The sequence below is a fragment of the Dermacentor albipictus genome, chromosome 1 (assembly GCF_038994185.2).
Source record: "Dermacentor albipictus isolate Rhodes 1998 colony chromosome 1, USDA_Dalb.pri_finalv2, whole genome shotgun sequence".
In the NCBI taxonomy this organism is placed as follows: Eukaryota; Metazoa; Arthropoda; class Arachnida; order Ixodida; family Ixodidae; genus Dermacentor; species Dermacentor albipictus.
The window spans coordinates 237634963-237658269 of NC_091821.1; the positions used below are offsets into that span (position 1 = coordinate 237634963).

At 46.7% G+C, this 23307-nt stretch overlaps 1 protein-coding gene across 2 annotated transcripts in view; it reads right to left on the reverse strand.

The window, feature by feature from the left end:
* Window positions 1-15812: 15812 nt before the first annotated feature.
* The window catches only part of rau (RA domain-containing protein rau), a 76355-nt gene continuing 68860 nt past the window's right edge, over window positions 15813-23307 (reverse strand). For both annotated transcript variants that reach the window (XM_065430925.1, XM_065430926.2), the window contains 4 exons: window positions 23176-23239; window positions 21503-21635; window positions 19137-19255; window positions 15813-18617 (listed from right to left, as the gene is read on the reverse strand). In XM_065430925.1, the coding sequence (XP_065286997.1) occupies window positions 18474-18617; window positions 19137-19255; window positions 21503-21635; window positions 23176-23239 (460 nt within the window). In that variant the 3' untranslated portion in view covers window positions 15813-18473. The remainder of the gene's footprint in view (window positions 18618-19136; window positions 19256-21502; window positions 21636-23175; window positions 23240-23307) is intronic.

Sequence of the window (23307 nt, forward strand, 5' to 3'; positions counted from 1 at the left end):
GAGAAGAAGAAAGCAATCAATGTGGCGGCTTGAAACTTATATGAATCCGCCGCGATGGCTCAGTGGTTGGAGTGCTAAGCTACTGAGCCGTTTCTCTGAAGGCGAAATTCTAGAGGCCCGTGTACTGTGCAGTGTCTGCGCACGTTGAAGAACGCCAGGTGCTCGAAATTTCCAGAGCCCTTCACATAGGCGTGCCTCATAGCCCGAGTCGCTTTGGGAAGTTAAACCCCCATAAAGCATTCCGCTAACCTTCGCATTAACTAAATTGTCCACCAGCACTTAACTTCGGCATGGACTAGGAGACATGCAAGAAATTGACCGAAATACGACCTTCGGCATTTCAGACCGCAACCTCTGTCATTTCCCTGTCATACCTTTCAGGAACGAGAGTGATTGGACCTTTGATGTTTCTATGGTTCGAATTTTTCTATGAAAACTCCGTTCACGTGTGAACTTATTGGCTGACATGTAGATAAATCATTTGCTTTTTGTTTTCTTTCGTTTCGGTGAATCGTTGAACAAGAAGCAGCGGAAAAACAGCACGAAACCAGGCGATCACCGCCCGCCGTCGCAGAGGCAGGCGGGCAGAGAGCGGTAGGGTCGTCGCGCCCCTGGCGGCGGCGAAAGGCGTAACTCTTGGAGAAAAACTACCATTGCTTCCGCGGCGAATGCGAAGGCCGTAAGAAGGAAAGCGCGCGCTCCCCTAGAGACCGGCCGTGGCTGCACTTGGCTCGCTGGGCTGTGGCCAATCAGAGCACACAGCGCGTCATGTTCCGCATCAGCAGACGAAAAGCGTGACTCCGCCCATCGCCTGACTTCGCACTTACTGGCTGCGTATATGCCCTTGCCTGAAACTAAACGCGAATGTGCGAGTTTCGTTCCATTACAAATCTAGACAAAATGCAGCGAAATACATCGCGAATGCACAGTGCACGAAGACAACTTCTCAATGCGTATAATACAGCGCGGAGTCTGAAACAGCCCGCAACATCCGTGAGTAAGATAATTTTATCTTCTCGGAAGATTAGCTCACCTTCCTCTTTGACACGTGGTCACACCAGCACTTCGCTATCGCCCTTGCAGCGAATATTCACTATCGTCTCCTTATAAGCGCCGACAGTCACACACATAATGGCGCCACGCATTGGCAACGCGGATTAAACTGTCGGACACTGTGCAGAGGTAGGTTCAACTGAGAAGGGGCACTGAGCTCAGAACATTTACAGCCAAGGCAGGCTTCTCACGCTGGGTCCTGTGTTTTCATCCACGTTAGTTTAAGCTGGGGAAGAGAAAACATAAACACCTTATTCATCATCATCATCATCCTATTTTATGTCCACTGCAGGAAGAAGGCCTCTCTCTCCCTGCGATCTCAAATTACCCCTGTCCTGTGCGAACCGATTCTAGCTAGCACCTGGGAATTTCTTAATTTCATCACCCCATCTAGTCTTCTGCCGTCGTCGACTGCGCTTCCCATCTCATGGCACCCATTCTGTAACCCTAATGGTCCGCCGGTTATCTAACCTACGCATTACATGACCTGCCCAGCTCCATTTCTTTCTCTTAATGTCAATTAGAATATCGGTCATCCCTGTTTGCTCTCTGATCCACACCGCTCTCTTCCTGTCTCTTAACGTTACGCCTAACATTTCTTTCCTTCCATCGCTCATTGTGCAGTCCTTAACTTGTTCTTGCGCTTCTTTATTAACCTCGAAGTTTCCGCCCCATATATGACAGGACCGGAAGAATGCATTGATTGTACACTTTTTTTTTAATGATAATGGTAATCTTCCAGTCAGGATCTGACAATGTCTACCGAATGCGCTCCAACCCATTTTTTATTCTGTGAATTTCCTTCTCATGATCAGGACTCCCTATGAGTAGGATACGCCTTCACAGACTCTAGAGGCTGACTGGCGATCCTGAACTCTTGTTTCCTTGCCTGGCTATTGATAATTGTCTTTGTCTTTTACATATTGTTACGGATGAGATGGATTTATTTACAAGATGATCGAGGGGGCCTAGACACGAGATCGCAGGCAGTCGGGCATTTTCTGCGCCGCGCGCAGTTCTTCTATCTCCTCTTCTTCGCCTCCGCCGCGCAGCGTAACATCTTCTTCCGGTACAGACGAAGCTCGCCAAGCGAGTTAGGGAACCACATAATTGGTAGTTCTTGATTCAGGAACCCTATGAGGGTAGTGCTTCAGGCGGGCCACATGAACCACTTGAGTCTTTCGCGACCGGTGATTATTGGCGGTAACTTTTGCGATGACGTAGTTGACGTCACTTAATCGACTGAGTATCACGAATGGACCGCTGTACGTTGAGATGAACTTGCGATACAAGCCTTTCTTCCGTAGAGTTGTTACGGTAACACATGATCGCCAGGAGCGAAAGTGACATGTATATGCCAGGTGTCATAGCGAGTTGAAACTTGCGAAGGCAGCGTTCTTAAACGACCTAGCCGACGCGCTTCTCCGGCAAGACACAATGTCTGCGGAATGGATGTGTCTTCGTTCAGTGTCAATGGCAAAATTGTGTCCAAGGACGTTTGGGGACTGCGAGCGTACAACAGATAGAAAGGCGCATACCCGGTTACTTCGTGCTTGGCTGTATTGTGTGCGTACGTGACAATGGGCAACACAGCATCCCAATTCCTGTGATCAGCTGAGACATACAGGGACAACATGTTGGCAAGCGTACGATTCGTGCCTTCGGTGGGGTCTAGAAGCGTACGGTGAGAAGCTAGTTGGTATGACATTATGAGAACAAAGAAAAATTGCGCAAAAAAGAACAAGACAGAGAAAGAACCAAACAAAGGCCATTTGTTTGTGGGTGGTGCGGCGTTGAATGGCGATAAGTAGAACCGCAAAGGCGCAGCAGTTCTTCAACAACGTCGGTGGTGAATTGCCGTCCACGGCCACTTATAACAACACGTGCAGCGCCGTGACGCAGGATGACAGAATGAAGCAGAAAGCACGACACATCGGTGGCGGTAGTAGAGGTAAGCGCCGCAGTCTCAGTATAGCGCGTCAAGTAGTCGACGTACACAATAATCCAGCGACGGCCGGTAGAGCGCTTGGGAAGGGGTCCGAGCAAATCAATACCAACTTTTTCAAATGGTAAGGTAGGTGGTTTCACTGGTTACAAAACGCCTGCAGGAGGCGCCGCCGGCTTCTTATGACATTGGCAACCTGAACTTGCAACGAACTGTCTTGTGCTCTTCCACAGCTTCGGCCAATAAAATCGCTGTCTTAATGGATGAAGCGTGCGAGTAAAGCCAAGGTGACCAGATGTGATGTCATCATGCATGGCGCGAAGAATAGCAGTACGCAGGCGTTCGGGAACGACTAGGAGCAAGGAAGCGCTTTCGGCAGAGTAATTCGTTTCGCAACGCAGGCCGTTACACAGCGTGAAGGGCGTTCTCTGACCCGACGTGCGGGCAGCATCCAATAGGGGGATGAGTGTAGGATCACGACATTGTTCACATTTAAAGATGCTGAGGTCAGGAAACTCGGTAATGCTGGCAACATATTCGTCGAAGTCGTCATCGTTAGCGGTGGAGTTTGGCGAGTGGAAACGAGACAAGCAGTCTGCATCGGTGTGACACCGACCGCTCCTGTAGCCAACAGAAAAGGTACGTTCTTGAAGGCGTAACGCCCAACGTGCCAGCCGTCAAGAAGGATCCTGCAATCCAACAAGCCAGCAAAGGGAATGATGATCCATCACTATCTTGAAATGACGACCGTACAGCTATGGCCGAAACTTCAAGATGGCGAAGACTATACTGTCAGGCATTCCACTTCGGTGACAGTGTAATCTCGCTCCGCTCTAGTCTGCACTGACCGACTTGCGTACGCAATGACGTGCTGGCGCCTATATGGAGTTGAACGAGGAAGGCGACAACGCCCACACCCAGTGGCGTAGCAACAGGGGGGGGGGGGGGGGGGCGTGGGCCCCGGGTGCACGGGGCCAGGGGGGGGGGGGTGTCATACACGTCTGAAGACACCCGAAAATTGTCGATATCCTCGCCTTCCCCGACTACACCCGAGGGGGGGGGGGGGTGACAGAAGAGCTAAGGGCCCCGGGTGCCAGACGACCTAGCTACGCCACTGCCCAGTCAGTGTGTAGCCCAGTCATGGTATGGGGATCGAAATGGCGCAAGACAGGTTCAGAAGTTAGTAGATACTTCAGCTGACGGAACGCGTCCTCGCACCCTGTAGTCCGTATACGTAGGGATCAGGGGCGTGACCAGGGGGGGAGGGGGCCTATGGAGCTTCAGCCCCCCCCCCCCCCCCGCCGAAATTTGTTCGTGCTGTCATGCACCGCCGACGAAAACAACCCCCGGCGCTGGAAATCATTCTGGATTTTGTCTAGAATGTCCTTTTCACGTTCGAAAAGACATTTCAGCGCGCACATTGCGAAATCGGGCTGGATTTCGCGGCAACGCCCATGTACCGGGAGTCACATAACGCCAAGGAGCCCCATCCGAGCACAGTTTCCAGGGGCGTTTTGATAGCCAGCGGGCTCGTCGCGGCATCTCGTGGAGGCCGCGGAATCTACGGAATGCATGGATCTTAATTCTGACACTTTATGGGTATAACATCCTCATAAACTTTTGGTGCGAAAGGTGCATTGATATTTCCAAAGTCATGCTTTAGATTTTCAATTCCGGAACATTGTGGGTTTAACGTTGTAATAAACGTTTGACGCCAAAGGTGCATTGACTTTTCTAAGGAAGACTTTTCATCGGACCATACGACGAGACAAGCCAAATCAACACACTATCAGACAAGTTGACAAAGCACGCAGCAAGGTCCAATGAGGCAAAGCTTTGTGGTGGTTCATTTTTGCCGTGTCACAGAAAATATCAAGATTTCTTTTTTTTTTTTCACCTGTGCCAAAGAAACCAATGTCAAGACACTAAAGCCAGCAAAAGTAACTGCGTTCATATTTACTTTTCTACTTTGACTTTTATTCGCGAGGACACTAGAGCCTCTTCAATTTTGTTTTCATCGCTTCTCGGCCTATCTGCTAAGATCGATTTTTTTTTCTCCTTACCCACGGGTTGCCGGAGCCCGCCAGAGCGCATGCGTTTTTCTCGTGTTGCTCCGACCATCACGCGGCGCACTTCGATGCGCGTTCGTTTTAGAGCGCAGCTCTTTGGCGTCCGTTCCTGGGTTTCGCGTCGTCGTCGGCGTTGTCGTCGGCCTCGTAACCAGCTTCGCCCCCCTTTCATCCCCCCAGCGCTAGCAGCGACCGACTGATACCGCTGGATGCCGCTGACGCCGCTAGAGAGTCAAGATAACGTGACTGCATAGAACACCGTCGCCGCCATGCAGAAAGAGGAGGAAAGGGTCCCCCCCCCCCTGTTCTTGTGTGGCGGATAGGGTGCTCTTCAGTTGCCGACGCGCCGGTTATTTCACGTAGGCCCCGGCACGTCGACGAATACGTGACCACCTTCCCACGGCTAGACCTGGTTCTTAGCGCTGCGGAAGCGAGGGTATCATATTGTTTGTGTCGGCATCGGCGGCGTTGTCCCTGAAACCAACTCCGCAGCTGGGGTTGACTCACTATCGGCGTCAGCGGCATCAGTCAGTCGCTGCTATCTCTTCCCTCCTCCCTTTATCGTGTTGTCCGCTTGCTGCGCGCGCTTCTGCCCCCATCGTTTGCCGCTGGGTGTACACGCCGCCCCCCTCCCCCCTCTTCCCGCGAGTCTCCGGTTGTCAAAGCGCCGGCTCGAACTTAATTCCTTTCTTCGCTCCTCCTCCAATGCAACCCCTGTGCGGTGGCAATCAGAGAGCCAGATCGGTGGCGGCGGATCTGTATATGTGCACCGCCCGAGCCGAAATTGCCGCTGCCGTTCGCCCTGTGCGGTGGCAATCAGAGAGCCAGATCGGTAATCTTTGCCTCAATCTATCGAAAAGGTGAAACAGCTTATTTGCTGCGCTCAAATTTCGCATTAGGAAGTAACGTAATCGTCGGTAATTTTTTTCTCTGCCCGAGTGGATTTTCGCCTAACAATGTTTTGGACGCTTTCTGGCCAGCAGACGAGAAAAAGAAACAATGCATGGTCGCTCGCCGTCATCACTGTGGGCAGGGTTAACAGAATTGGCGATTTCTCGCCAAATTGGCTACCTTTAGAAGCTCCTGGCAACCGAAAATCGTGTTTAGGGACTTGGCTACTTTATGACTCCTTTTGGAGGTGGTAATTGGTATAGGTAGTGGCCGAATCACACTCCCCCCGATGGCCCCCTTGAAGCAACAACCCCAAACGTGAGATCTTCAAGGCCACGCTTTTGTGTCTTGCAAGCTCCGGAAGCAAATTCAGCAGCTGAAAACATATCATAGCCACCACATGTTTGGTAGGCCTCTTCGACTTGTCACCCTGGGCTCCTCAGGACTGCCCGAGATGCATCATATGCAACGCTCACAGGCTGAAATCAACGCCTCGGACAGTTTCACTGACGGATAACTGAAGAGGCTCAAGCAGCTCCGCCCGAGTAAAAAGAATTGACCAATCTTATAGGCAGTGCGTTTGCGTCCTCCGAAGAACGGAAGCAATAGGTGGTGTCCTAATATCACCCCAGCTACGATTACCTCTATAGAGGATCTCGAAGACCATGGTTCTTCGCGTCAGAAATGACTGAAACAACCAAAAACACGTCATCGCAGCCATGACATTACAGGTGCCAATGCCTATCTGACTATGCGACTGCATACAGTTCGCACGGGAACGTTTACAATGAAGTCATAGTGGCATAGAGTTAATATAACAATCTGCGCAAGGAACGCGTTCAGCAAGTTTCTTCTACTGAAACTGGCGATACCACTTCGGCTATGAGAAAGCACGCAAGTGTGCGCCAGAAATTATCGAAGAACATCAATTGGTCAGACATTATGTTAAGTTACAGATACAATATTATGTGATAACTACTGTTTTGTTCTGTTATTTTTGTTTATCATCAGCGCAGCAGGAAACTGCAAGTCTTTCTCGCCTGTTCTTTATTTTCGCGTTAAAAATGGGCAAATGTTCGTTTGTCGCACCGTGGCTAGATTTTAGGCTAGCTACTAAAGCTTTCGCCGCAGTTGGCGATTTTTTTGGCTAATTTTCGGAATTTTTCGCCCACTTTTTCTTCCGATGAACTGGCAACTCTGCTGCGGGGACTCGACGGATTGCAACGTGTTCGGTTATGCGCAACCTCTCTGGAAAATTTTGTCCCGCCGGTGTAGGATACCGAGCAGTACGCGTTCTTTGTGAACCAAGCGTCTCACATTTTCTTCGATATTGTTTCGATAGCCACATTAGGTGCCCAAAGTAGACATTCGATTGTGGCCAACATGCTTTCCTTTGCGTTTTTTTTTTTCATTTCCGTGATCCCCCCCACAAAAGGAAAAAAAAGACATTGTTGCGGGGCAGCAAATTGTCACATGGTGAAAGTTCGATTTCGTTATTACTTCTTCTTTTGCGGAAAGTAATATGCCATGGGACGCTTCAGTTGCCGGATACTCTTATTATATTATTGCGGCAGCAATTATATGGACACTCCAGGCGCATTACTGCCATCGCCGTCGCCCTCATGTTCCGCATAAAGTCCAAGGGCGATAACATTGTGACCACGCGCCGCGCGTTGTATGTGCAAGTGAAAGCGTAGGCTGGTGGGGGTGGCATGGGTGAGCCGACGATGGTGGCTCAGTATTGTGTGCGCAAGGGAGAAAAGCGGGCAGGAAGCGCGCCACCTTCCGTCGCGCGCGATACATCGGGGCGGGGAGGGTGGAAGGACGGGGAGCTGTGATTTCTGAATCTGTGGTTGCGCAATATGTTTATTTGCCTTGTTTGGCGCATTTTATACAGTGACTTTTTCTAAGATACGTAGATTCATTGGAGACGCATACGTATATTTAAATATCTTGTTGCGAAGTTTTGTGTGTACGTGCAGTGAACTTTGTTTCTAGTTACACATTTTTACCTTTATCAAGCTGTATCGTCGAATTTGTATATTTCATTGTATCATCGCATTTGTAATGTACGAGGGCGAGTCAAATGAAAGTTAGCCAACCAACCCGGAGCAATAATGGTTCTTTTCCTTATCTGCGAGGCATGCGCGTAGCACACAGGCATCTCTCATTGACAAATGACATAAATGATAAATGTTCTTTAATGCACTCACATACTGGGTTGAACATGGTTGCGTGACATAATCGACACTCTAAAAGTTGAACAGCGTGGTGTCGTGAGGTCTGTCGTGGTGAGCTAAAGGTGTTTCCCAAAAAGAAATTCGTCGCCGTATGGCTGTCGCGTACGTTGAACATTGCATTTTGGAGCAAATGGGTAGAAGAAGGACGTGAAATATGCAAAGGCGATACAAGACCGGGCCAAAGCCACCATGCAATCAGCCCCAAGGCTGCTAAGGCTGATGAGCTGATTAGAGAAGAACGGAGGATAAGCATCGATGAATTGGTAGGGCGTGTGAACATCAGTCATGGTTCGGGTCACAACATAATTCATGAACATCTCGCTTATCGGCTCTTGTGTGCGCAATGGATGCCCAAGATGTTGAACCATCACCAGAAGACGGAGAGGTTCGGCGCTGCCTTGACTCATGTAATCCGGTAGCACAGTGAGGGTGACGACTTTTTGTCTGCAGTTGTGACCGGGGACGAATCATGGTGCCACTACTACGAGCGTGAAACACGACGGCAAAGCTTACAGTGGAAACATTCGAATTCACCAGCCCCAAAGAAAGCAAATGCCGTCATTTCTGCCGGAAAGGTGTTGTTGACTTTTCTTTTTCGATCGTCAGGGGCCATCATTGATCCAACTTACTAAACCTGGAGAGACTATCAATTGTTTCCGACATTGTGGAACGCCAGATCGTCTGCCTGTCGCAATCAAGAACAAACGAAGTGGAAAATTGACGAATGGCGTCATCTTGCTCCTCGACAATGGCCGTCCCCACGTCGCTGATGTCGTTAATACAAAACTGGCAAAATTCAAGTGGGAAACGCTGCAACATTCGCCATACAGTCCAGACCTGTCGTCTTGCGACTTCTATATTTTGGGGCAATTGAAAAAAACAGCTCAAGGGAACCAGATTCGTGTGGGACGATGACATGAAAGAGTCAGTTACAGATTTTTTTTTTTTAAGCAGCAACTCAAGGAGTTTTATGAGACGGGAATTACGCGACTCCTTAGTCAGTGGGACAAATGTCTAAATGCTCATGGAGACTACTTCTAAATAAGGTATCCCGTTTGCCATATATTCGCATTCGCACATTTTCATTTGACTCGCCCTCGTATATTTTGCATAACGGCTTTTTATATGTGCTCTCTGTTGCGACTATAACATCGGTGCAATTACAATACACTCCCATCGACAGTATTGGCGACAATACATTTGAACAAAGTACAGCATCGCTGAGATTTTTCCCTGGCCGTTGCATATGTACAAAAATGTAAACAAGGTTCTTGAATGACAAAGTTTCGTTAAAATATGTCCTCAACTTGTTCATTTCATGGCCTTCACATTTTTCATATCAGCGGCATGCACTGCTTTGCTGGTTTCAATCTGATATAGTTCTAAAGTTCGTGTGATGTTTTCTTTACTTATTAAATAGAGAGAAAACATGGAAGCTTTATGTCAGTTATTTCGCGCACAATTTCTGAGACGTACGAGTATATTTTTTTATGAAGAAATACATATTTTACTTGTCTTGACATTGCCTGGCGTTCAAGAAATCGTTTGCAGCATCTTTGGCAATGGCAATGCAGTTATTATTCATGTAATTCATGTTTCGACAAATTCTATAAGAAGGAGGCCGAGCTGGAACGTGAGTCCCCCCGAACGAAATTTCTGGCTACGTCACTGGTGTGGATTGTCTTTGCGAAGGAGGCACGTGAGTGGGTGAGCAAGTTGGGCGAAGTTCTTAATAAACTGGCGGAAGTACAAACACAGGCCAAGGAAACTAGCGACGTCTTTCGCTGTCTTCTTTTGGCTGAACTCGCGCACTGCAGCAGTGTTCTCAGGGTCAGGTCGAATACCATCTTTGTCGACGAGAAAACCGAGCATGAGAGTCTGGCGCTCACCGAAGTGACAATTCTTTGAGTTTAAAATCTTCAACCCCACTCTTATACTCTCTCTGTTAAGTTCCTCAATCATTTGTTGTAACTCATCCTCAGGACAACGTCATCTGCAGATCGAAGGTTGCTGATATTCGCCGTTGACACTTACTCCTAAGTCTTCCCACTTTAATAGCTTGAATACTTCTTCCAAGCACGCAGTGAATAGCATTGGAGAGATTGTTTTACCTTGTCTGACCCTCCTTGTCTGACCAATCTCCTTACAGGTATTTTCCTACTTTTCTTGTGGAGAATTAGGGTAGCTGTGGAATCTCTATAGATACTTTCCAAGATATTTACGTAAGCGTCCTGTACACCTTGATTGCGTAATGCCTCTATAACTACTGGTGTTTCTGCCGAATCAAATGCCTTTTCGTAATCTATAAAAGCCATATAGAGAGGCTGATTGTACTCTGCGGATTTTCTCGATTACCTGATTGATGACATGGATGTGATCCATTCTAGAGTGTCCCTTCCTGAAACCTGCCTGTTCCCTATAGGTTGACTGAAGTCCAATGTTACCCTTAGTCTATTGGAGATTATCTTGGTGAATATTTTATAGAATACTGGAAGTAAGCTAATGAGGCTATAATTTTTCAATTCTTTAACGTCTCCCTTTTTGTGAATTAGTACAATATTGGCATTATTCCAGTTCTCTGGGAATTTTGAAGTCGATAGACAGTTCGTATAAAGGGCCACTAGTTTTTCAAGCATTAGGTCTCCTCCATCTTTGATTAAATCGACTGGCAGTCCATCTTCTCCTGCCGCTTTAGCGTTTCATATCTTGCAACGCCCTTCTAACTTCATCGCTAGTTATAGAAGTAGCCTCTGTAACCTGTTAATTACAACTTCGAATGGAGGTATCGTGGCTGCTTTGGTTACTGTACAGGTCAGTACAAGTCAGCACACTTCTTCCGCCGCTTTTACAATATCTTCGAGATTGCTGGTGATATTACCGTGCTATGGCGAAAGGGTGAGAAAAAATTGTGCAGATTCCACGCACTGTGGCAATCGATGTAAGCGAAGCTTTCTGTGCTGGTTGCTTTGACTGACGATAATTAGCGATGATATCGACAGCGAAAACTTAATTTCTTCAACGTTTAGTCTAACACGTTAAACGTTACCTTGCGAGCACGACTACTGTTTGTCTGCGTACTACACAGGACACACAGGAAGAGGGACGTGCTTGAGGCGTTGTTGTGCGCCATATTTCATAACCTCTGAGAGGGTTGAGCATTGTCGTTGCCTCACATGGCACATCGCATCGTGGCAGAAGTATTAAACTGGAATTGGATTATAGGGCTGTGCGTGCCAAAATCACAATCGGATTATGAGGCACGCCGTGGTGGCGGACTCCGGTTTAATTTTGACACCGTGGTGTTCAACGCGTCCCAAAATCTAAATGCAGGTGTGTTTTCTATTTCGCCCCCGTTGAAATGCGGCTGCCGCGGTCGAGATCAAACCCGTGATCCCGAGCAATGCCATTGCCGCACAGCTACGACGGCGGGCACAGGGGTCTTGATTTGACATGTGGCCGCTTCCGTAGTGTCGCCTGGACCCTGCGTGCGCTTTAATTAGTGCGGTTCTGCCTCTGCACGCCCTGGGTAAGTTGTCCGCTTGCCATATTTGCATGGTGTTTATTTTTCAGAAATAACGGAAATGTACATGCCGTACCTTGAGCTGAAGTTTATGAAGTTTCCCCGCAACCGCAGTAGCCTTTCCTTGCCTTCTCACGTCACCTTTTCTCCCTCCTCCCTAGTATGGGGACTGCCTCTTCTCCCCCTCCTCTCTACGTCCCCTCTGGACTCGCACGTTAGTGGAAAGGTAAGCGCTACAGTTTCTGCAGTGCTTTTTAGGGGGGTCATGAATAATGACAGCTGTCAATAGGCTAATGTGGTGACGCCCAGGGAGCTGCAGAGGGCATTGAGCACATTCGACGCGGTGGGATCCAAACGTGTTTATCGCGTCGCCTTTCCCCTCTACCTCTCTTTTATCATGTATACACACGCTCTGAACCACCCTTCGACGTGGTGTGCCAGACAGCAGCTGCAACAGCAGCAGTGGGAAGGTCGAAGGAAGAGGCAAAGAAATTATTTTAAAGAAGGCAGAGAGGTCGGCCTGAGCTGACGCGCTCTAGCCTGCTACTTCCCGCGGGGGCGTCTGCGTCAGCAGGCGCTTGGTGTGTTGCGACACCACGTACCCGAGCACATGAGGGTTGGATCCGCAAACGCAAACGCGCGGCCAGAAATAGAGCCAAGGGAGAGCCGACAGCAGCGCGAAAGCGGGACTTTGGTGGCTAGCGGAAGGGAAAGCGCACGACGATAAGCTGGTTCTTCATTTTATGACGCCAACTTCGACGCTCGTTGCAATGGACGACCCTGACAACGACACATTGGCTCGCGATGCTGGGCACGAGTTCAGCGATTTAAGCACTGGTGAACGTGACCTGCTGCTGAGGGCTCGCGCTGCCAGCGTCATTGCGTACTATACTACGTCGGCGGCCTGCTTTGAAAGGCACTCCACGCGACTTCAGTAAGTCGGCGTTGAACTCGTAATCCTCTGGACGAAAGTGCAGCGAGCACACTACGTGATTCTTCAGCTCTTTGCCAGCGCGCTGTGGCAGAGGTACGGCACTTAACTACTTCGAACGGAGAGGTTCACTCGTTGGCACACAGTGATAAGTAACGTTGGATTCGCCGCTGCAACTGCCCTTGGCCAAGTTCCGCGGACTGTTCTCGCATCCCACGACATCACATGGACGTGGCATTCTCGCTGCTTGTTTCAAATGCAAGTTTCGCGAGCCAGCAGGACCACCGCAGCACGACGCGATAAAGAAACAACTGAAACTCCAAAGCGCGCGCGGCGCAAAGTCGAGCGCGCAGAGTCGAGCGAAAACGAAACCTTTCGATCACCCATCTACTCAAGAGTAACGTCAAAATGTTATTTTTTCTTAGAATCAAATAGAAGTAGACAAGTAGCATTTTCTTCCGTCTTATAATCTAACGGAATGATCTTTTTAATACGAGGAGTTGAGTACTAGTGACATAAATTATGATGAGGAGTGCCTTCGTCATCGGGCTAGTACCGGCATGTCGTTGGGGGGTCTCAAATCGTGTCATGGATTTACCTCAATTTCTCGTTTACTAAAGCTCTGTTCGCGATTATATTAACGGCTTAGACGTTCTAGAGCATTGCTTTATCACTTTAACTTGACTTTCTGGTAACCTTTAGTGTCCCTTTAAGCAGCCGTTGTCGGCTCTTCGGTGTTCATTCTCTTTCAGTCATGCTAGATTGATGAAATGTAACCTTCTCCACCCTTCATGTAGATTTTGTAAATAAATCCCATATTCCTCGTTTTCGATGAGAACAAGTCCCTCCCTTCAACAACGTCCTTAGCGTGGATGAGTCAGACGACGGCATAGGCCAGCTACCACTTTATTGATGCCCAACCCCAACTCTTGCAGTATAAAGTGACCCTTTTACTTGTTCAGTGAAAAGGACGTGCGTTTGTCCCCGGAAAGAACAGGTCCTGTCCACTTGACCATGTTTTTACTGCGCGAAGAAAAAACGGGGACAACGGAGTAAGCACACACCACATGCTCAGATTCGCAACTGTTTTATTTTGAAAGTTGCTGCGAATAAATTTTTGACAAAGGTACATGTACCATCATATCTAAGGCGGAAGGGACGGGCTAACAAACAATTACTATACGTCACAAAACAATATTTTTCATGTATCGGCAGTCAAGATACGGTGCTATAGTCACGAAAACTCCTAATCTGTGAGGGCTATTGACGGTTGGCTTATGGATTCTTTGTAATTCTCTAATATAAAACGCTTGTGCTATCTTGCAGTTCAATTGTTCTCTTCTTCTTGTTAGGGTCCGTGCTCTCTAAAACGTTGGGGGTGCATCCGCACTCTCGGAAAATGTACAGCAATGTCGGACAGAGCTGCGTTTTTCATGGACAGTTGATGTTCTCGGAGGTATTGACGTACGTTCTACTTTACCACTCGTAATATTTTCGGCACAACAAGGGTATCCGGTAAGCTATGCATGCATTACAAGGAACGTAAGAACATAAGCGTGCTTCACTTGGCATACACCTTGACGTACGGAAGAAGCAGTTTCGCCCCTTTTTCACGCCTGGGTGCAGGCTTTTGAAAGTTATTTCGTTGGCCGAAAGTACAGTTTGCACTCCGTACCGCAAGGCTCTATCCTTTAGCCCGCGTAATAACAGGTGCACATAATGAAAGCGATCTTTTTCGTGTGCCGTTCGATGGTTTGCACAACTTATTACCCTTGACGCTTGCTATTAGTCTGTTACAAGCGCTGATAATAACAAGACTGTAGGGGACGTTCTCTGAGCAGATTATCAGGCTAGGGAAAAGCAACTTTCCAGAGGTGACACCCATTATCGCACGGACTAAAAAATGTAGGCTAGCGGTACGGAGTGTAAACTGCACTCGCGTCTCCGAAAAACTTTCGAAAGCCTGCACGCAGGTAGGACAAAGGAGCGGAAATACCTATTACCTATTCCGCACGTCAAGGCGTATGCCAAGTGAAGCACACTTGTTCCTACGTTTCTTGTAATGCAGATACCCTGGTCGTGCAGTTATCGTTACCGTATTTGGTATCGTTTCCCAGGTACCCTTGTCGTGCCGAAAATCTTGCGTAGGCTAATGTGGAAGGTGCGTCAAGACATGCCTTCTAGAACATGAACTGTCCCTGAAAAAATGACAACCATACCGCTTTGTGAAGATGGAATGGCAGCGAAAGCTGGCGATAGTCAAAGCTCTCAAACGAAAAGCAGTGCTTTCGCTGCCATTCCATTTTCACAGAGTGGAATGGTTGTCCTTTTTTTGGCCTCTGGTTGGCCTCTGGTGTGACAGCATCCGTGATGCCGCATGCCGATTATGTCTACACTCTGGTGGAAGGAATAAGGTCCGCTGTGCTGTCGCTCTACTGTCCAGCCATGTCCCAGTTCTGTTCTTCCATCTCCTCTCAGTCGCGTCGGTAAGGTGGTACCGTTAGCCCGAGAATGCGAGCGGGCGCCGAGAAAAGCGTTAGGCGCTCGGCTGCTTTTGGTAAAGCTACCTGCAGGTTAGGATGGCCCTCAGCATCTAGGAAGCCGCATGGTTCTCCTTTCTTTTTCCCCGGTGCATGGGACAGCTAGAGGCTCCTTGCACCATCAATGCCACTGGTTGGTGACTACATTGTGAGACGGCGCACAGGAACCCGGGCAGCAATTGTTTCACTATGAACAAATACCAGCTCATCCAAATTTCAATCTTTTATGCGGATGAACGCTCGAGTACGGGTTTGCCTATTTTCTAGCTCTGGGAATTCCAACAGACTGTAACAGAGTATGCCTAGGAATATGGAAACAAGCGACAGCGATTGAAATTGGCAACAACAATCAATGCGGGTGAAATAAAAAAAAAAGAGAGTAAACTTTGCTTGGTCATTTCACTTCTTCAAGCAATGAAATGCTATATTCTGCAGGAAACTTACCAGATTTCCACAGATCCCTGTGAGCTCTTTCTGTGACCTACAACTTGAACAAAATTCATGCATACTCTGCTTTTTATTTTACACTTAAATATAATACAAACTTCTGAAGGTTTCTTTGATCTAGCATTCGTTTTCATTTAAATGTAACGCATGAGTACAGAAAACAAAAGTCATACAAGTTTCATAGAAACAATAATTTTATTGTTGCTGTATTTTACAATAATATGTATGTACAGAAATAAAATAGTCTATACTCTGCTTTGGTCATTGTAATGTGCCTCAAAAATAGAATTAAATAGAACATTGCAATATATATTCAACTTCATACTTCACATTCCTGTCCTGTACAGCATCAGATGAGTAAGGTTCGTGTAACGACACTGAAAACACAGTCAATACCAAAATGCCATCAATGCAACAAACAAATCAAGACCACTTTGGCCCCTGAGTACAGGGCTGGATTTTAAGGTGGCAAATACGAAGAACATTGTCCTGATAACATGTGACATGGCTGTTGCGATTGCAGGACAACATCGAGAAGTGGCTCTTCAAAGTGCTGTAAAGGTCACCGATATGGCATCCTTGCATGTGAAATGTAAACACAATACACAGCAATATTCATGGCATTGTGTATCGTCCCTACATGCACAGGCCACTTAGAGCAGATTACAAATCTTTCTGGTAGCAGGCAGTACACCACATGAGAGACTGAGGCCACAGAGTGGCTGCACATACTATTTCAATCGGTCACATGCAATAAAAGGACTTTTTTCTGTCATAGTTGAGGCACACTGCCAGGAGGCCCATCACTCAAGTGTGAACATAGTGCACACCAATCGACCCTGCACACGTATGGAGATACCCTATAAATATCGGAGGCTGCACCTTTATTCTTCCTGTGTCTTATCTGAAGAGGCGCATTCTTTTTCAACAGTGAATAGGCAGACAACTGCTGCAGCAGAATATGCAAACTGAGCCAAAATTAAGCAGGCAAGTTTTGTGTGGCCAAACTGCAGTGATATGCAAGATAGAAAAGTTTGAAGGGCCAGTATGCCCATGTTCTCAGGCTTGAGTGAGGTCCGACTACTCGATAATTGAACCATGCTTAGTATACTTTTGGCTTCAAACTCACAGGGGTAGCGAAAATGAATATGAGTAACACCGGAATAGTTGTCTTGAGCTTCATAGCCAATTAACATGAAAGCTGCACGCATGTGCAGGAGTACCAATTACAGTCATACATTTTACGGTGAAGCTGTGCTGGTTTTGTTGATGATGGCACATTGCTCTTCACACCCACTGGACAGAAAGTTCCATGGCAGTTATCATCCATAAAAATTATGAAAAAGGTGTCCCATTTCGCACTGTCAAGTACGTAGCTTTGGAGACTTTGTGGTGAGAAAAAGTGTGGTAAAGTTTCTGAGTTTGCTACTTGTTTGGGGAGGGAAAAGCAATGCCATCAAATGAAGCACTGACCAGTGAAGCATTGCCATGTCAGTACTTTGGATGCCAATTTACACAGGAAATTGTCATGGGCTTCATTTTTTGTGTGTATGCTCTGCCAATGACCATGCCAAATAAAGATGAGAAAAGGAAAGTAGAAAACACAACTACTTTGCATTAAATGCTGATCTGTACGAAAGCATACAGCCTTATAATTCCTTGTTTTTAATGTTTTCAGGTTCTGTATTAAAGGTTTGACAAATGTAGCTTGCAATCACACAAAATCTGCAACTGAACAACCATAGGAAAAGGGAATACACATATCCAAATCTTTTATGAGAGCCAGATTCTGGCATCTGTTGGAACAAAAACTATTGGAAAACGAATACAACAGCATGTTACAAGGTGTTGAAATTTCACACTGTGTCGAGCCTTCATTATTATCGCTTTCTTGCATGACTAGTATGTTAGGCGCTGATGACATACATGATGACCTGTGGGTTGAGTAATGTGTAGCCCTTATTTGCAATTTTCATTTATCTACAAAGCAATCAAGACACTGTGTGATATATTACATGAATGTGATAAAAACTATATAAATGCTCTGGCAACGGTGAGCAAATATTTCTGGGGATGCATCATTCACTGGCATATATGTCAATGTGACCATGTTGTAGCAGGAAGACTCCTATGTACAACTTGTTAATAAAAATTCGTAAAAGTTCAAATGACAATTCTTTTCAATGCTACGCTGAGCAATGTGCCAGTGAATCGTTGAATGTAACCTTTTACCAGAATGCTTTGCGCATGTCTTTGGTCAATGGTATTATACAAGCAAAATGAACATATCCTTTAAACAGCAGACCATGCTGTCAGGGAATTAATTGCACACATCTACATTTCAAGCTGTTCAATGCAAAATAAAGCTGCATTGCTCAGATGAAGAATACCGCTACATCCTTTCAGACAATAGTGGTCCCCTTCTGTCACTAAACATATTCAGGAAGCACAGTTTAAGTCTGAAAACCAATTTATATGTGAGACAGCCCTTGTGCCTACACATAGAATTCGGTATGAAAATCTGGCACCTCCAGAGCATGTGCACTTGTTAAAGGTGTGGAAAATGAGAATATCCAATGCTCTTTCTGCAGCATGATGGACACACATTGGTACAGAAATAATGTCTGTCATGGCTTTTGGACTTGTCAACAGGTGCCATAGACTACATGCAACAATTTCTTGTGCCTCTTTCCACAAGATCAACAATGCTGGCCAAGCACACATTTGGTGAAAAAGCACATGATTGGACATTTGCTGCTTGCACACATCTTATGTAGGGCACCGAATTCAAGGAGCGTGCATTTTTTTTTCATAACCACACATCACACTACTGCATTTCAGATGTAAAAGCAGTTCTCGTAATTGTTGTACGATGGCTTCAATGTGGGTGAATGAATAGCTGCTGGACTTAACTCGTTCCTTGAAACGTTTAGGCGGAAGTTGAGATGACCAGTCATGTCTGTTTGGCATGTCCAAGGAAGCTGCAATGAATCCAAACAAAGACATTTACACATATTTTTATTAAATAAGACCAGTGAAATGTAGATGGTAATTTCCTGAAGCCATCCCTTCTCATTTACCCATTCTCTATTTCAACATGCATTATATACAGATAAAATGTGCCTAGAAATAACATATATATGTATCATAAGAATGTTACAGATTTACTTCCAACAGAACAGCAAGATTTGGTTTTATGACTGTGAATGCTGAAAAGAAGTGTTATAAGCATGCCATGAAAATGTAAGTCGCAAAATGGAGGAAGAAAAAAGTGACGTGGCTTTTGCCACAGTCATAAGGCAGGTGAAGTTGCAGTCTCTGTATGGGTGTTTGTAATAGAATACTTGTCCTTCGTTTCTCTCTCTTTTTCTAATCTTGGTGATTATTAGTAGCCATGAAATAAGTCCAAAAAAAAGGCTTCACATGCAGTGTAACAAAAAGTAAGAAAACAAACTATGTTGGTGTCTGTCATACGGCTTGAAAAAAATGGTGGAACTAACCTGGCGTTTTTGATGTGTGCCCTCCTGATTCCTTCTGAGGTGGAAGGCAAAATGCTCTGGAGATGGCCAGCTCTGTTGGATCCTCAGGGGCAGCTCATTAGAATGGAGCGCTCTTTCATCTGCATTCAAATAGACACATAAATTTGATTCAGCCCATATAAGAAAAGCACAAGTGAGGAGAATAAACAAAAGTGCTTGATATCACATGACTTGAATAATACAAGATGACACGTTCGTTCAATGTAAAGAGATATAATTTGGAGGTCACAAACTGAAGCACATATATACATTGGCAGTGCAGGTAAATTGTTAAAGAGTGTCTGATTACACTAATTATGCTTAGCTGCTGATGAATGCAATTATGCACTTTTAGTGGCAATACAATATGTAACAATACAACATTGGTGATGTGCAGATTACTGGTAGTCAAAAGCGCCAAATCGTTTGTTTCGCCGTCAACGAAGTTGGCAGTGCCACCATTGAGAAGAGAGTGCGAAGGGAAGGAGACGAGGGGGAGCAAAGGAGGAGATGTTGCTCCCAAGTACTTTAACAAGTTTGAGGGGCTTTACGCAGCACAAACAGGCCTACGCAGTCGGGGGACTTTGACATTGCATAAAGAACGTCCTCATCTTCGCTCCAAACTTAAGGCCTATTCAGCACCATCTCGCTGCTCAGCAAAGGCAATTAGGATTGTAAGAAGAAAGGAAAGAAAGCAATTATTTTAATGAAGGTGCTTTTGCCGCTGCGTGCTTAACATGACATCTTTTCGATTTACAGAAAGTATTGTACTTAAGGAGGGTGACTTCGTACAGTTTGTACAAGTATCGTGGTCACAGAATTTGTCAATAAAAATTATTCGCAGGAGTATCTCAGTCTGATACATCAAAAACAGGGGCGACGCTGTATAATCAACTGGTCACGCCCTTCGTAAGTATCAGCTGTCTGCTGCAGGGCTGCGTTACTGTTATGTTCCGACCGTGGTCGTGGCTGACTGTTCTAGTGACGGCTGCTACACAGGCTCCGTCGTACCACCACGCTGTCAGATTTCACTACGTAGCCCTCGTCGGAGTCGTCACAAAGAAAAGCCAGCCACGACCGTGCTCGAACGCAGCAGTAAAGCTGCGTTGCAGCACCAATCCGGCAGATTTCACCGCCGCAGCCATACGAAAACTCCAAGCTGACCTCCAACCAGTAAACGCGACTTGAGAAAAAGAAATACTGGCTAAAAACCGCACAAATAAGTAGTCTATTCCAGTGGAAGTTTGCGTAAGGCAACCTTTACGTTATATTAACTGATAAAGTCGCAGTTTCCCCCGAAAGGCGAAGCATTGATTGCGATGGCAAATTATTAGACAGCTATACGCAGTAAGGTTAGGAGTTTTATTAACTGTATAAAGTGCTGGAAACATTCGCTTACTAACTAAATTAACAAGAACGGTGTCACATGCGCACAGGCAAACATAAACACATCTTTCTCGATGACCGCGGACACTGGCCACCGGAACGCTGGCGTGAAGAGCGGTAGCAGCGGCGAGCGAATTCGCCTTCGTGCTGTCTCTCGCTTCAACGCGAACCAGTAGCGTGAGAACACAGCGCACACGAAGCCATCAGCTATCTCGGGTCGGCGAGCCTTCGAACACAGCGCAGATTACCTCCAAGGTAAGACGCGCGCGGCTGCACTCAGCCATACCCTGCTCTACTCGCTCTACCTTGCCCCCCTTGCCCCCACCTCTTAGCGCGCGCACGGCAGGGTAGAGCGAGTATCCGCTCCACTCCGGCCGCGGCTCCCTGCCTCCCTCCGCTGCGCACGCGAGAAGACGCCGCCGCACCACCGCCATCCTTCTCCATTCACCCTCGCATGATTTCCCTCGCACATGAAGCAGACGGCACGCAGCCGCGATCTTGTCACTTTTGGGCTTTTACTGCACCTAACGGCGACCGAAAATTCGACTACAGTGTCCATATACTTACTATCGCAATAATACGTTTCAAAGCAAAAATTCGTGACTCTGGCTGTCCTCTGGATAACATTTGATACCGCTCACACCGTCACACGCCGACCTTCGCTGCCGCATGAGAAGGGCTTTGGAGCTCCCCTTAACAGCGCTTCTCTGTAAAACTTGATTAATGTCTTAAGTAGGGTGATGTGACAAAGGTGAACCCATCACAGAGCCCATGCGATCGCAAAGGTTCCTTCAAAAACTGCAAAAGTTCGGTATTTTCTGAAAATAAACTTATTCGGACGTGTCCATGCAGAACAGTGCTGAGCGTGATATGGGAAATGCAAAACAAAGGAAGAAAAAGAAGAAGAAAAGAACGCTGAAGCACGCTGGCCGATACATAAGGTAAAACCGTCGAATGCTTACAATTTTTGATGGGGCACACTTCGTAGAGAGAGTACTTGGATCCTCGGTCACTGGAGTTGTAGCAGTGAAGGACAAGCTGAACCACTTCTTCCGCTGTTGTCCGTTCTGATACCAGCAGGCTCTTGTACAGAGACTAAGGCAGGTGGGAAGTGAATGAGAGAGAAAACAACTTCATGAGAACCCTCACACATGCAGACACATTCACATGCACCAATGTTCAAGAAACGCATTCGTCTAATTCTACATAAAATTGATATTCTGAATAGCAAACTAAGACAGAACAAAAGTATTTTTGACCAAAGTTCACCTTAGCGACTAAACTATACAATAGGGACGGCAGAAGTATTAGTTGAAACGGGCAAGGGGCTTGGATGGTGTGCAGTGGCCAGAAAGAGGTCACCTTCCCTGTCCCCCGACTTGTGACACCCCACGTGTGCATGCAATTGAAGTGCAGCAGGTCCAGGTATGGTATGTTCACCCAAAGAGATGCCAAAGAAGAAGATGTACGTTTTGAAAAACTGTTCTTACAGCATTTCCAGACAAATAAGATACTAAAATTAAAACATTGTGCGTGCTCAATTTAAGCACGCTCAACATAGTGTAGTACCTACCAGCCAATGCTGAAGCGCACAAGGCTGACCTACTGACGTGTCATACATTGGTAATTTGGGTAAACGAAACTTAATTTCGCATACGTCCTTCCACAGCGCATCGCTTTCATGCAAGCAAGGACAATGTTCTAAAGATGGTTTTGGGGTGCCTCGATAACAAGCCCGGCTACTGAGCCACCCTAGATGATGATGACTTATTTGCATCTCCTTTTGAACGGGGCGGTCACAGATAGTCACCTAGCCTGCTTGAGTTAATCGGCATGCTATACATGCTTTTCATTCTGGCCTTTTTGTATACATATCCTCAACCTTTCTCTTTCTTTTCTCTCTTCCTCAAAACGTCTTTCTCTATCTACCTTGTATCATTACCTACATGCCTGTCGCATCAGTCTATAATACCCAGATGACTCTTTGTATAAGCGCCCCAAGCGGAGTAGAACTCTTAACATAGATAAACAAAACAAATGGATCCATTGCACCATGGGGAAATGGGAAATGAGTCGGCCAAGCATGCGCCCTTCGCCACGCGCTGCCGACGCACGCGCAACACGAGACGCGCGTTTGCGTTTTCAACGAAGTCTAAAACACGCGGCGTCTCATATAAGGCTAGCAGCCGAAACACGAAACACGCTACACGTACGACACATGCGTCATTTTAGTTTCGTTTCGGTCCCTAGAGGCGCCTTCGAAACGAAACAAGCAGCGCGTGGTACGTGACACGATGTTAACGCCCTTGTGAGACTCCGATCGCGTAGATGCGACCGTTTTTGATGCTTACAAATCGGCCCCAAGGATAACGATTAGGTCATTCACTAGTTATACCTCAAAATAGCGCCCGCGCTTGCGGCTCATGACGGCGGCATCAACACGTCGTCCTGCCCTTATCGGCTTGCGTCACGCTTAAATTTATTGCGACCTCAAGATACTGGATCCAGTTTGAGCGCTAGCATGCCTATACTTAAAACGCCACGCGCTGAATCGTCTTCATTTTTGCGAAAAACGTTACACCAACACGGATCACGTTACCTTCGCGTCAGAAAATGAGTATAAGGAGATACTTACACCTGCCATTAAACAGCTGTCGTAAACTTTGACCAGACCTCCTCGTCTCATCTGAAGGAGAAATCTGAAACAGGTTTAAAGGAAGAAAGAGAGGCAACCAGGAATTGTTTTGAATGCATAAAACGCACGCAC